The 15,471-nt window shown below is 38.3% G+C and overlaps 1 protein-coding gene across 2 annotated transcripts in view; it reads right to left on the reverse strand.

Moving 5' to 3' along the window:
• The window catches only part of LOC126291620 (alpha-actinin, sarcomeric), a 443,231-nt gene that overhangs the window by 16,967 nt on the left and 410,793 nt on the right, over positions 1-15,471 (reverse strand). For both annotated transcript variants that reach the window (XM_049985169.1, XM_049985168.1), the window contains exons 11-13: positions 14,346-14,582; positions 8,804-8,888; positions 276-379 (exon numbers count right to left, since the gene is read on the reverse strand). In XM_049985169.1, coding sequence (XP_049841126.1) covers positions 276-379; positions 8,804-8,888; positions 14,346-14,582 — 426 coding nt within the window. The remainder of the gene's footprint in view (positions 1-275; positions 380-8,803; positions 8,889-14,345; positions 14,583-15,471) is intronic.

A 15,471-nucleotide genomic window follows, 5' to 3' on the forward strand; every position in this document is an offset into this window, starting at 1 on the left:
ACTTCACGTTAAACCAGTCACAAAACAGAAAGGGGGGAGGGGGGGGGGGGGGGAGAAGAGAGGGAGGGGGATTAAAATGTAGTTTGAAAACTATCTTTGTTCACAGAATGTTTCACAGAAACAAATACCAGTTACACAAAGGAGCTTATTTGCTGTATTACACCCTTCTGTATTCTTTAGTACATGTTCTGAAATGGAACGTTATAATAAACAAATCTGACACTAGTCACAAAGGAGAACGAGATGCTGAAACCAAAATCAAATGTATACAGTACCTGTAGACCCATTCCAATAGCTGTCACAGCATCAAGTTGCCTCTCAATCCAAGGTCCAACCTGGTTTGCTTTCTCGGCAAACTGTCTGCGAACCATCTCGTTGTCTGTAAAGCACTGATAAGGAAAACTTTCAAAACAATGGTAACAAATATTTTAACAAGCTATTTCACAATGAAGAACAATTCTAAATTTTTGCCTAGACACAGTATTATGGACAAAAAACTTACATTTTGGTCACCAGTTGAAGAATGAATACTCAATTATACTTTCAGAGTAAAGCTTTATCCTAGTGCAATTACTCAGCCCATAAGGAAGCACCAAGTTGATTTTGTGTGGGAATTCCAACATTAACTTTGTATCTCAGATTAAGGTATCATACAAATCCTACAACCTGATGTACATTGTGTTCTTTTCAACTTGGTAATAGGGATACTGAAGCACAAGTACACATATTATTTTTATAGGTAGTTCTCTAAGTAAAAGTGTACACAGCATGCCGTCATATTTTCTGTAATTTATTAAGCCACGTCTTATTTTGAGTTTTCACTCTTATTCAATTGGTGTTAACACAGGGAGTATAGGCGGACAAGGAAAAAATATTCCCAGATTTTCCGTTCAAAAATACACTTTTTCCGAGATAAGTGACACTATACTTTCCTTCAGAACTGTAAAACTTATATCAATTCTTCAATGGTTAAGGTTTTTGAGAACTTCCCAGCACTTTAGAAAACAAACTCTAGGGAAGGAAAGGGAAGGGAAAGGGGAGGAGGATGCATTTTGGAAAAAATATTTGATGTGCAGCAATACGTATGCTGCATATTGTCATGTTACAATACGGTGCATAGATTCGTATTACGAAAGTATATATTTGAATTCAAACTAACACAGCATATTAATTTCCAAAGCACTGAAATTGGGATTGTAATAGGAAAAGTTAATAGTCTTAATTAATATAAATAGTGTAGCTACAATGAAGGCTAAGCTTTCACATTTAATAATAGTCTTTTTTGCATGTGTTACACTTTAAGATGCCTCACACAAAAGTGCCAGTAAAATTTTAAATAACAACATAAATGTCTCATCTTCCAGGCTCAAAATTCTTCTAAGTGGCTGGCCCTCAAAGTGTTCAGCTTTAAACGGTAGTCAAACACACTGTGATTTAAGAAATTCAAAGCACATTCTCACATATAACATAATTCATCTTAGCAAACACTCAAAAATATGCCATGGTTCTGCAAGGCGATTAATGCTTGACTACCAAAAATGTGGAAATAAAATAAAATCAGAAAACAGAAACTAACAATATATTTTAGCCTCCTGTAATTATGTAAATGCATTTTAATTTGCTTGATAGATCCCAGCTACAGAAACCAGTTTTGTTTCTATTTGACATGAGAGGTGTGAACAAGAACTGGCAGTTTGGGCATTCCAGAAAAATTTTGCCGGTTAGCATCTGGATGCTTGTTACTATTGCTGATAGAGCAAGTAGCCAGAAGTGCGAAAAGATACTGCTCGTAACACGACTCAACTGCACATGCGCACAAGCTCGCCGACAACTGCTCAAATGAACCTAACGCAGACCGTTGTGATGCAGTTTGTTGTTATCAAGTATTGCACAGTCTTTGTCCTAAATTTTTGCTGTTGGGAGACACTTGTGTGTGCACTGTGTATTATTGTTATAAATGGCACATTTCCTGCACAACTACAGTTTCCCCTCCCCCTCCCCCCCTATTTTATGTTTTATTGTTGCAGTATTATTCTGCAGTAGCATGATACAGTAAAATTCTTTGCTGAGTATCAGTTTTTAACAGTCAGAATTACAACCATTTAAACAAAAACAATGACAAATTCCCAGAATTCTAAATAATTCCTTAGTTTTTCCCAGATGAAAAAATTCTCAGATTTCCCAATAGTCCATATACACACTAACACATTTATACTGTCATCAATACAGTGATTTTGTCGAATGCATTTTGAACACTGCTGCTGCCCTGAGCAACACAACAATTCATTTAGTTAGCATGTAATCATCATAGTCTGCCAGATGACAATGAACAACAATTAACATGGCTGGGATTAATGAAGTGAAATAATCCATGGTAGTAAACAAAAGTTTGATACACATGGGTCTACTGGTGATGCACATGTTTAAAGCTGAGCACACTTAAGAAGAAAGCTACGATATGGACAAGCTGAAAATAAAAAGATAGAGACAAGCTGGAAAATGAACAAGTAATGGTCCAGCTTCAGCTGCCTTTTTTTTTTATTATTATTTCCTCCCCCCAATGCACTAGTCCCAAATGCAAAGATAGGATAATGACTTTCAGAAGTCTTCCAAGAGATGACAGAAGGCCAACAAGTGGGAAGAAAATCTTATATAATCATTCTGTGGAAATTATTTTGTACCAATATCCAAGAGTTTCTGAGCAGCAACCCAGCTTCGATGATAGTTGTGAAAGAAGTGTACGTGCAGAGCAATCAACTAACAGCACAGCATACAGTCCACAGCTCGAGGTTGCCCTGCCCACAAACAAGATTTATATAAAACATATCCCTCAGTATTTGCTCTGTATTCATTCCTGTGGCAAGCTGGGTCTATTATTGCTAAAATTATTAATACTGCTTGAAGACATTTAAGATGTGTCCATAAGATCCCTTTTTTGTGGACAATTTTGTACATAACAAGGAATTCCAACAGCACAACTAGGCCTGCACATCTGTGCTTGCAAAACTTTCTGAAGATAGACGTCATGGGTAAATTGCATTTCTTCCTGCCTTTGATGGAAACCTTTGCACTTTTTAATAGGAAGTAGGCAGCTGGGGCGTGTGTGTGTGTGTGTGTGTGTGTGTGTGTGTGTGTGTGTGTGTGTGTGTGTGTGTGTGTGTGTTAGTTACGCTGTAAAATGATTTGTGCGCTCCAAAGGAAGCACATTTAAATTTTTAGATCATTACTGATAAAGAAAAGACGTACGGTATGCCACTTAAAAAGATTATATGAATAATAATTTGAAATGTGTTGCTTGAGCATTTAGTTATTAGGTAAAAAGTCTTCAATCTACATCTACATCCATACTCCACCTGACAGTGTACCTTGAGTACCTCTATTGGTTCTCCCTTTTATTCCAGTCTCGTATTGTTCATGGAAAGAATGATTGTCGGTATGCCTCTGTGTGGGCTCTAATCTCTGATTTTATCCTCATGGTCTCTTCGCGAGATGTACGTAGAAGGGAGCAATATACTGCTTGACTCCTCGGTGAAGGTATGTTCTCGAAACTTCAACAAAAGCCCGTACCGAGCTACTGAGTCTCTCTCCTGCACAGTCTTCCACTGGGGTTTATCTATTATCTCCACAAGGCTTTCACGATTACTAAATGATCCTGTAATGAAGCCCGCTGCTCTCCGTTGGATCTTTTCTCTCTCTTCTCTCAAACCTATCTGGTACGGATCCCACACTGCTGAGCAGTACTCGAGCAATGGGTGAACAAGCATACTGTAACCTACTTCCTTTGTTTTAAGATTGCATTTCCTGTTAACGTACAGGGCAAGATACCATAATGTTCAAAACAGAAAACAGAAGAGTAAGCCAGAAATTTATGAACAGTCTACATGGAAACTGAACAAACATTCATGCTACGGCAACTTACAGGCACAACAATTGATGAGCCTGACATCTGAACAAAAGAAGTGATGGGTGGTGTGTCACTCCTCAATAAACTACTAGAAATAGAAATTTAGGACACTGACGATGCAAAAAATACAAAATTGGAAAAAACAATCTCTATTCAGTTGGATCCTGGCATCTATGAAACTGAGTACTCTAATGTGCATATAATTTTTCACGGTTTAAGTCGTGTAAACAAAATTATAAAATAAAACACAAAAGATGCATTGAAAGTTCATTAATCTTTACATAAAGGCTAAGAACCTCGAGTCTGTTTTTCTCAGTTTCAGGAATACTCATGGAAATGCTTTGTTTTGAAATGCAGAACAAATAGTTCACACCAGTGTAAAAGTGACAGGTTACTAGCTAAAGAAATATTATTTCCGGTCTTATCACAGCAGTTTCCAACACGAAAATCTATAATCTCACTGTGACCTCCACATGACGTTTACAAACAAAACATTGTCACTTTATTCCTCATACACCTGATATTTAGATACTTCTCTACCAGCAGTCATTTGTGCATTTTCTTTTTCTGTCACCTTTACATCACAATAAATGCAGCACAAGCTCCCAAGCAAAGAAAGGGATCCACAGCAGACTGCTTGCACAATGAGACAACGTGTGGACACGAGAATGTCAAAGCGTGCATGCATTTTTTCCACAAATTTTTGTGCAAGCCTTTTTATTCCCATGCACTTGCAATTGCACACAAGGAAAGTGGCAACATGGACATTATTTTTAAAGTGTCAGTATTTCAAGGCACAGTGACTGCACTGGTCTTTGCGGAATATACATAGATTTTACTTTTTCCAGTAATTTGTCATTTTCTGTTAGATTCTTGGATCATGTGTGTTATAGTGTCATTACTTACTTCCAATTATATCTACACCTATACTCCACAATTCATCTTACAGTGTGTGGTGTAGATTACTAAACCTTTTCCTGTTCCAGCCACATATGGTTTATGGGAAGAAAGATTGCTTGTAAGCCTCCATGTGAGCTCGAATCTCTCTAGTTTTATCTTCATGGTCACTTCATAAGATATACTTAGGAGGAAACGATATATTGGTTAACTCTTCCAGGAAAGTACACTCACAGAATTTTAACAGTAAAGTACACTGTAATGCAGCATCTGTCGCTAGCCCTGTGGTGCATGGTGTCCACTGTAGTGGACAGCTGTTATTGGTCACTTTTACCTTCACCATCCATGTTTTTAAGTCTCCAATGCATGCAGTCCACTCTAGTGGACACACTCCACCTGGTGCTGATATCTGTAGGGCAACAGCAGAACTATCAGAGCATCTGTTTGCGTACAAACATCACATGTGATCAAGATGGCATCTTCAGAGCGTGTACTATTTCAGCAAAAGACTTCTGTGGGCATTCAAGGTGCAGGGTAAGAAATTCTTAATGAATCTAGATGGATACTGCACCATTTCTAAAAAATAAAAGATCGTCAAAACATATTTTTACGGTTACTAGAAGCAGAAAGTGTGTGTCCACTGCAGTGGACATCATGCGATAGTGGCACTGGTCATGAGCTCTCTTACAACAGCACACTGAAACATTTAGTTTGTTTCCTATTTTCCAGTTTTCAGTATAGTTTCTTAATTTAGCATAGATCTTATAATTTTCGGCACATGAAATCCTATAATTAGTCCCAAAGTTTTGAATTTCAGGAAGTAATCGAAGAGTTGCCATCTGATTCAGAGGGCACACTGGTAAGCAAAACTGATGATTAATTCAGGGAACCACAGTCATCAAGAAACATAATTGTAGAAACAAGTTACAGCTCCGATGACAATGGTTCGAGTCCGAGAATAGCAAAAGCGAAATTCCGTGTGATGCTACTACAAGTTCCCAACCAGTAAAAGAACATGGCTGCCAAACTACAAGTGGCAGAGCAGATCGACAGTAATTCTGTACTGCTCCCACAAGTTACAAGCATGAAAACATATGTAACTGGTGAGCGTCGCATTGATTTCTTCACAGAAATAATTTCTGACAAATTGTTGGAACACATTGTGTTTCAAATGAATCTGAATGCTCTTCAGAATGGCAAATTGAATCTTTGACTGACAGTTCCCGAACTGAATATATTTCTAGGTGTGAACATATGACAATGACGTCAAGTACCCTCGAACCCGATCATGCAGGTCATCAGATGAAGGATTAAGGATTATTAGCCAACTCTTTATGAATCAATTGGTATGATAACATACAGCATTTTCTTCCTTTTGTGGGTAATAGTGCAGTGGATCAAAGCAACACAGATTGTCTATACAAATCTGTCCAGTTCTGGAGTGTCAGCAAAAAAAAACTTTCTTCATGCTGCAGAAGCTGAAGAGCATCACTGTATTGGTGAGCAGATCATACCTTTAAAGTGTCACAGCAATATCTAACAGTATGTTGCTAACAAACCAAAGAAATGGGGACAAAGTCTGAGCGAGAGCTGGTTCTTCTGGTTAGGTCTACCATTTTGAAATATAGCAAGATAGACCTGGTGGGAGGCAGCCAGTTAGTATGTTTCGAGCTTCTGCTGATGTGGTTCGATAACTTTGTGATGCTATGAAGTACAAGAACCACAAAGTATTTTTTGACAACTTATTTACAACTATGCCACTACTCCAGGACCTTTTTGGGACGTGCCAAGTAAACTGGCTTCAAGGTGCTCAGTCAGCCAAAGACACTAGAAAGGACGCAAGAGGGGAATGTGCACCTGTCATGTGTAAAGAGGGCACACCCAGTACAAAATGGTTTGACAATAAGTGTGTGCATATTGCTTCTACCTATGCTGGTGCACAGCCCATATCACAAGTTCAGTGCTGGAACAAGAAGGAGAACAAGACCATCATTGTACCTCAACCACTCAGCATCACATGTTACAATTGTCATGTGGAATGTGTAGACATCACGGACCAGTGTGTGGCATTATATCCACGTCATCAATGAAACACGCAGTGGTACCTATGTGTCTTTTTCCATTTTATTGATGTGGCTATTGTGAAGTCTTGGTTGCTATAGGGGCAGGCAAGAAATAACATCTATCTCCTTGATTTCAAGTTGCTGGTGGCGCAATCCCTCATAAACCTGGGAGAACACGAAAAGTCACCAGAAAGGAAAGGAAGACCTGTTTCTACTCCAAGATCCCAGAAAGAGAGACCAGTTTGTGAAGCAGCAGATGAGGAGAGATTTCATCAAGGGAATCGTTGGCCGAAACTTTTGGAGATAAAAATCGCAGATGTCACGATCAATTGTGCAGAAGAAAAACTAAGCACAACTGCACTAAATGTGAGGAACCTCTACGTCCAAATTGCTTTGAGTGTTTCCATATAAAAAGAAGTAATTAACAGACGAAGACTTGAGAGTAGTGTTGTTTTTTTTTTTCTTTTTTTAAAGCAATTTTGAATATACCTTTGGATTACATCAGATTCAGTTTTCGTTCCATAGACCCAAAAAATGAGATGATTTGTGGATGTGGACCATGTCAGAAAGTATAACATAAAAACACAAAACATTCGAATACAATACTTACTACCCTGATCATTTGTCAGGAGATCGTCGAAATAGGTGAATACAATGCGGTAAAGTGGAACAGCTAATATTTACAGAATTAATACACTGTCAGAACGAAACATTGTTATGCACTATTAATAAATTTATCATACACAAAATACCTAATCTTGACTGTTGTGACCACGTGCTGTCAAAACTGAAATGTGACAGACATTTTTACTTAAGCTGGCTTAACAGTCTCTGTTAAGGTATTGAACTATAGAGTAGATGAATTTGTATTTTGAGATAATAGACATTGTTCTTTACTATATAAACCCCATTTCAAAATTTTTCTCTCACTTGTTAACAATTCATGCCTCACAGGGCTAAAGTCAGCTGAGCATCTATGAGGCACTTTCACTTAATTACAAAGTTTGCAGGTTTTTTGTATTAGTTATTGCTGCACAAATCTAAGAGAACTGTTTACTCGTAGTTTTAACAAGGAGTAGTCTTTGGAACTGAGTCACACTCAGAGCAGCAGATCTTAACTTGTGACCCTGTCAGATTCGTATTATAGGGCTACAGACATGATTTTTTAGCTGAAACAATAATTATTTCAGGGGTTTAGGTCAGGCCCTAACATTCCTGGTTCATCTAACAGACTTTTGATATGTATGATATTCTCGAAAACTGAAGGTGGCAGTACTTTCAAATAAACTCAGTCTCTCAGAATAAAAGAACCACCACAAACATAGTAAACTTTTTAAAACTTCCTATGATAGCATTCTGATGGTTGGAAGGGGGAGGAGACAGCATATTTATTGTGACATATTTAACTGTTTTTCAACCTTGAACAGTCTTTGCACTGCAATAAGTTTATCTTAAATCAGTCATCTTAATGGCAATGGATGAGCAGTTTGTAACAGACGTTTCTTACATTTGTGTTGCACATACAGTCTGACAAGCAAATTGGTGTTGTAAATTTTGTTTATTTACCAAATGTTTTCATATAGTGAGGGCCCCCTTCAAAAGTAGGATCTACATCAGTTTAGAGAAGTGTGTCCATTTTTAATGATCAAAATGATTCTGCACAACTCTTTCCTCAAGGTTCTGCAGAAGCTCTGCCATTTTCATTGAAAACTCATCTGCTCATCCTGAGGTGACAGAATTTGACAGGAATTGCCACAGCATATACAGTTTACGGCCGAAAAACACTATCGCACTAATATGCCACAGCAGTAATTCTTTGGCAATACTAACAGTCTCTCCTCTTTTTGTGCGACCTTTCACAGTTGTATTTTAAAAAAAAAAAAACATTATTATGATCTAAGAACACATGACTAGGCTAAACATCTTCAGAAAAGGATACTCTGTTGTTTACGGAGCTCGTTCTGCAGAGTCTGGTCTCGCTGGGGCACAAGTTGGCGCACTTCTGTCCACTTCTTGGTCAGATCCTGAAACACAGCAGACATATAGTTGGAATACAGCTAGACTATGCAGATGTTGCAAGAATTTGTAGGTTTAATTTGGATGTGCGTAATTTTGGAACTGTGCAACTGTGTTCTGAACTCTAATTACAGCAATAAGTTAATTATCACTTCATGAAACTGTTTCAAATCCACAGTTACCTACCGTTTGTCATTAGACTGCAGGCTGTACCACAGTTTCACCTACCGAACTAGAAATAACTGAATCCATATTAGTCGACAAAGCAAACAGCAGACTCAGTTGTAGTGAGAACACGTAGGAATACCGAGAATGTAGAAAAAGAGAGATCACTACTTACTGTAAAAAAAGACACATCAAGCTGCAGACAGACAAGTAAAGGACTCTTACGTAAAGCTTTTGGCCACAGTCTTCATCAGTAAAAGAGATTCTGATTGTGTGTCTCTCTGACAAAGGCTGTCACCGAAGACCTTATGCCAGTGTCTTAATTGTGTCCATCTGTAACTTGATGTGACTTCTTTACAGTAAGTAGCACTCTGTCTTTTCCTACATAGTTGAGAGGTAACTTAGCCATGTGACTAGCCACAACCACGTTCCATTCCAGAATAGTGTGCATTATTAACTGAAAGTGAAAGCACAGAAAGTGACCACAAGACAGAGCCTCCACAACAGCTGAGACAGTTTGCTGTTCATTAAATTTATTGGTTACGAGAATGGGAAAGCAGTGACAGTGCTGACATAAAAGGTGACTGAACATGGAAGCAAAATGTTAAGGTTGAGTAAGTTGATAGTGTGCGAATTATAGCAGAAGGGACATGGCAATGAGTCAAACTGCAGTATCTAATTCAAAAAGAAGCAATGTGCACACAATAAATATTGCATTGAGAATACAGATGAATATCTTATTAGCCTGCAATTTTTGTGAGATTATGAATAATACAAGGAAACAAATTATGCGAAAACTTCATAGCTTTTGTCACGCACAAAACTGGACTTCGAGGCTACAAAAAATAATGGGAAATTTTTGTTTCTGTCTATGGGATGTGGTTTTGAAAGGAGCCAAAATGAATGATTAATGATGTGCTATTAAGATGGACAGTTTCAGAAAAGGCATACCGTGTTGGAAAAAAAAAAAAATGCATCAGAATGAAAGGAGACCATGGCGTTTTTCAGATGCAACATGAATTCATACACATCACACACTGAATAAATGTTGTCACAGTCATAGTGCGTGTGACAAGTACCGTCAAGTAAAGGTGCAAAAAGAGTGTTAAATTATTGTGTTATGCACAGCATTGGCATATAAAAATGAGACATGTGACAGCATTCCTCTTTTAAGGATACTGGAATGTATGATGTTACTACCTTCCCTCAACATTCCTAGAGTGTGAGGAGGGCGGTCATGCCACCATGCCCGAGTCTTCAGTTTGCTTTGTCAGGAAATACAAATTATTACTTGTGTCTAATTAGTGTGATTAGTGTGTAAATTGTTATCTTCTGTCCAAGGTAGTTCCTACGTGTGTGTGTGTGTGTGTGTGTGTGTGTGTGTGTGTGTTTTCAAAATGTGAGCTGTAACATCACGTCCATTCCTATCAACACGATCTTAAGCATGCAATAGCCATTGGATTTTACTACCTTATGTACAACAACAACAGAAACACATGCAACTGCTGTCATTTGAATGTTTTATGTACATCAATTTTTATATGAGGACAGATATTACAAGCCAAATAGAAGAAGCAGTTAGGCTGGATGTTTTACATACTTCTCTATGCTGCTTCTCTATCTGGTAAGTAGTGATCTGTTCTCACATACACAATTACTTTCTCTTAAATTTGGCATTGATCATTGATTTTTGAAAAAAAAAAAATTAAAAAAAAAATAATGGAGTGTGCGTAAGTGGCAGTCAAATGAAGAAAGACAGATGAAAAAAATGAGTAAATGTTTTTAATTTCACAAGTAATCTCCATAACTGCTAATATTTATCTCACCATGAAAAGACTATCAACACCTTCATGAGACAATGTTTGCAGGTGCCTATGGAAACATTATTGTACCCAGGAAATGTTTTCTCTCTTCAAAGTTCCAAACTATGGAAATTGCATGGGGGGAGAGAGGAACTCTATGGAGGAGCAACACTGTGAGAGGCCAACATGTTGCCAAGAGTGTTTCGACTACACTGGAGAGGTTTTGCTGGAAAACTCTTATACATTCTCTATTCAGTCCTGGTCTCTCCCCATCCTATTTCCATATTTTTGGAGCCCTCAAGAAAGACACTCACAGATGTCGATTTGCTTTGGATGAAGAGAGGTGCATGCCTGGGTACAATAATAACAGTTCCATAGTCAACTGCAAACATTTTTCCATGAAGGTACTTACCATTAACAATTAAGGCCATTACTTTTGAAATAATAAAGTTTAATTACTTTTCTTCCAGCTGTCTTGTTTTCATTTTATTATCCTTTGTATGTTGCGAGAAGGTAACCAAAAGATATTGGAAACAGAATGTAAGTTGCTGATAAGGTGTTATGTTCACTATTTCAAATTTATCCAAAAATTACAAAAATAAATATTTTAACAGACAAAAAGTGCTGAATTCTTATATACACTATATTACAACAATTTTGTTCTACACAAAGAGCCCCACAGTTATCTAATTGAAACATTTAAAACAGAATCTGTGACAATTGGAGAAAACTTTTTTTCTGGGGGAAAGAAACACTGCTCGCAGGAAATTGTATCGTCATGCATTTCCACCATATTTATCACATTTTACATTAAGATACACACCAACAAGTGCACCAATCTACCATCTCTGCAGTGGCAATTATTGAGCCTTTCCCTTCACTTACTATTCTAAGCACATAGACTAACTGTACAAAAGTCACAGGAGTGAGAAAGGGAACACTTTCCAGGATGTTTATTGTGCTGCAATATTCTGAAAGTGAGGTGGATCCACTGTCTGTACAACACTTATGATGCTCGAGAGTCTGATCTCAAACACAGCAATGAGCAAGCTGCAAGTGGAAAGCGGCTGTGGAAACTGCATTCACGTGCAGCGCTAATATCAGCAGCATTCCGCTAGAGATACTTTCCCGTACCTGGAACTGGGTGCCCATATCTTCCTTGCAAGCAAAAAATGCAAATAAAAATCACACTACTGCATTTGATACAATCACTTCTTCATAATTATTTTTATACGATCTTCCAAACAAAACTTTGATTATTCCTTTCATATAAGATGCAAATATCACCACAACAAATTTATTTTGTGCAGGAGGCTGTCAGTGCCAAAGAAAACAAGTTACACAATCAGAAAGACATCCTCACCCAACAGCAAAGTATACACTATAATGAAACATCCTGAGCTTAAATTTGTGTTGCGTCTCCCGAGACAGCTGCTGGCGGCCTTGTCGTGCCACATGCCATCTCTTCATGCTCCACAAGTCTGCACTGATTCCTCTTCCCCCACCTTACCCTACTATCCTTCCGCCTTCCCCATCCCACTATGGACTGTTGCTCCTGTTTGATGCATTTCAGTCTAATCAGAGTGGCCAGAGACAGTGGTTGTGTGTGAGAGGTGTTCTTGCTTCTGTGAATGTAAGTGTTCTTTTTCAAAAGTGGCTTTGGCCAAAAGCTTAGTGTGTAACAAACTTTTTGTTGTGTGTGTCTGCAACTCTATTACTTTTATTATTTTTAGGGGTTATCAGACTTTTGTATTACGTTACTCCTAAAATAACGGATCAGAATACCAAAAGAGTATGTAAATAATGCATTACAAATAAATGACCTTCCAAAAAAAATGAAACTGTTGTGTGTGGTAGTATCATATACCATATTTTAATATATAAATGTTTTTAAGAAGTTTTCCTTTTTCAGTTGACAAGCTCTGCCAATTTTTTTTAACGTACCCTTCCAAGAGGGAAGTCCAATTCACTTGGCAGCAACGAGTTATCAGTTGCTGCCCACGAAAGGGTACAATACTCATCACCAACACCATCACCATATATTATTTCTCTAACCGATTTAGGGCACCTAGTGTCCTCCTTCAGCATGTTATAACTATCATATTATTTGCAAGTGTCAGATGTAAGATTCACGCAGCATATTGCTGTGGACATGTGGTTCACAATGCCTGTACAAAAATAGTATAAAGAAGCCTTACAACAAGTGCAGACATCATGCCAAACCTCATAACCAAAGCTATATGCTGCATACATCTATTTTTGACACTTGCAAAAAAATGTGACATTTATAACTCTCTGAAGAAGGGAGCAACCAGGTGTCTGAAACCAGTGAAGGAAATAACGTAAGTTTTGCGAAACTTAATGCTGATTATTTCAATAAATACAACTACAGTTCTTGTAGATGGATGAAATGCTGATCTATGTTTGTTAGCCATCATCGTTACACTTTCTCATGCACAGCATGACACATTTTAGGAATTTATTCCCAATTGCTTAGAAGTTCACTTCAGTATTTTAATCTCTCTCTCTCTCTCTCTCTCTCTCTCTCTCTCTCTCTCTCTCTCTCTCTCTCTCTCTCTCTCTTTTCATTAAAGGCACTCTGCGGAGTGTGTGTGTGTGTGTGTGTGTGTGTGTGTGTGTGTGTGTGTGTGTTTTACAGGTTTACTCACACCAAGACACATTGTGGACTTTGACCCATCTTCAGTTGGAATAACATACCTTCATAAATACAACATTTTTATCAAGCGATGGAAAATTAAGGATGGAATGTGACAATATTATGTTACTCACCAAATAGGAGAGATGCTGAGACGCAGAAAGGCACAAGAAAAAGGCTGCCACAAAATGAGCTTTCGGCCAACAAGGTCTTTATCAAAAATAGCCAAAACAAACAAACACACACACGCACGCACGCACAAACACACGCGCACGCACACACACGCGCACACACACACACACACACACACACACACACACACAAGCACAAGCACAAGCACAAGCACAGTATCTGGCAGCTGAAGCCAGACTGATTTCAGTTGAAGAGACTTATCATATGTGTGAGAAGCATTTGTGAGAGTGTGTGTCAACAAAGGCTTTGCCAGCTGAAAGCTCATTTTGTAACAGTCTTTGAAGTCTATTATTTAGTATCTCCACTATATAGTGAGTAGCAACTATCTTTTTCATAATATTGCAACATTTTTATGAATTGCATTTAGCTGTATAGGAAAGATATAAATATGTTATGCTCTGAAGACAGATGAAAGCTGAAAACACATCTTTGCACAAACACAATTAATAAAAACTGTTCAGTTGCTGTATTTGTTTGACCAATTGTTTATGATAGATAATATTAAGTTGCTTGTCTTCAATGTGTGCATTAGCTCCTTGACCAGAGACACAAGGTAAATGTGATGTCAAGCAGAGCTTGTCCCCCCACAACACAGACAATGGTAATACTGTGCCATGCCAGAAGTTCCACTGTGCAGAGCAGGTACTCACGTTGGCAGTGAGGGTGGTGTACGGGTTCTCCAAACCGCCCGGCACCTGGTACTTCTGCACTGTCGCCTCAACCTCTCGCACCAGCCCGACAATTGCGGTATACTCCTTGTCCGCCTCGCCCAATGTCGCCTTGAACTGGCCGTGAGCATCGATCAGGCCCTGTATCTCCTCCATCGTGTGCACGATGAACATGTCCACCAAGTCCTCCCGGGTGCCGTCCAGCCAGTTGTTGAATGGCTGTAAAGTAAGAAATTTGTGAGTCAGACACTGGTGTTGCTAGGGTATATTCTACTTAAAACCAGGGCTCTGTGCATTTTAAAAGTGCAACAGCAATATTTGCATTGGTAAAAATTTCTATTGCATCATTTTTCAAAGTCTGTGGTTCTCTCTCTCTCTCTCTCTCTCTCTCTCTCTCTCTCTCTCTCTCTCTCTAAAAAAGAAAAAAAGAAAAACTATTTATTAGCTTAAAACTATATCAGTTCATGCAGTAACAACACACTTCAGTCAGGATCGGTGGAACTGGAACTTCCATACCTTAGTATAATACAGTACATTATTAGCAAATCAGAATTAAAACGAATCAAAGTCCTTGTGACCGCAATAGCCATTTACTGTAGTTCAAGTTCCACAACCAGTTTCACAGCATAAACGTGCATCCTCAGGTATATTTAAGTTATCACTTCATGCCGGATGAGAATTACGATGGCCCAAAGTGCAGTTATAAATGAAAGTGAGTGATCCCTCAAATGCTGTCATCAGGTTGTTAAATATAAATGATGGGCACCCTAAATAAAATCTGTAAGTTGAGAAAATGTGGAAGTGGAAATCCCAATAAGTGGGAATTCACACAGCAACACATGTGGTTGGTTAGACAGTACTGAAACTTCCTCACCCACATATTTTTAGCTTATGGACTTCATTTTGAATGCCCGCCATTTGTCTCTAACAACCTTTCAGTTTGATGATGACCACTGACAGATCACTCACTTTCATTTACAGCTGCACCTTGGAAACATCTTAATTCTCACCAGGCATGAAGTGGTTACTTAAATGCACCTGAGGATGCACCTTTAAGATGTGAAACCAGTCATAGTCCTTTGAAAGGACTACAACAAACAGGTAATGC

Source organism: Schistocerca gregaria, chromosome 9, assembly GCF_023897955.1.
Source record: "Schistocerca gregaria isolate iqSchGreg1 chromosome 9, iqSchGreg1.2, whole genome shotgun sequence".
Classification (NCBI taxonomy): Eukaryota; Metazoa; Arthropoda; class Insecta; order Orthoptera; family Acrididae; genus Schistocerca; species Schistocerca gregaria.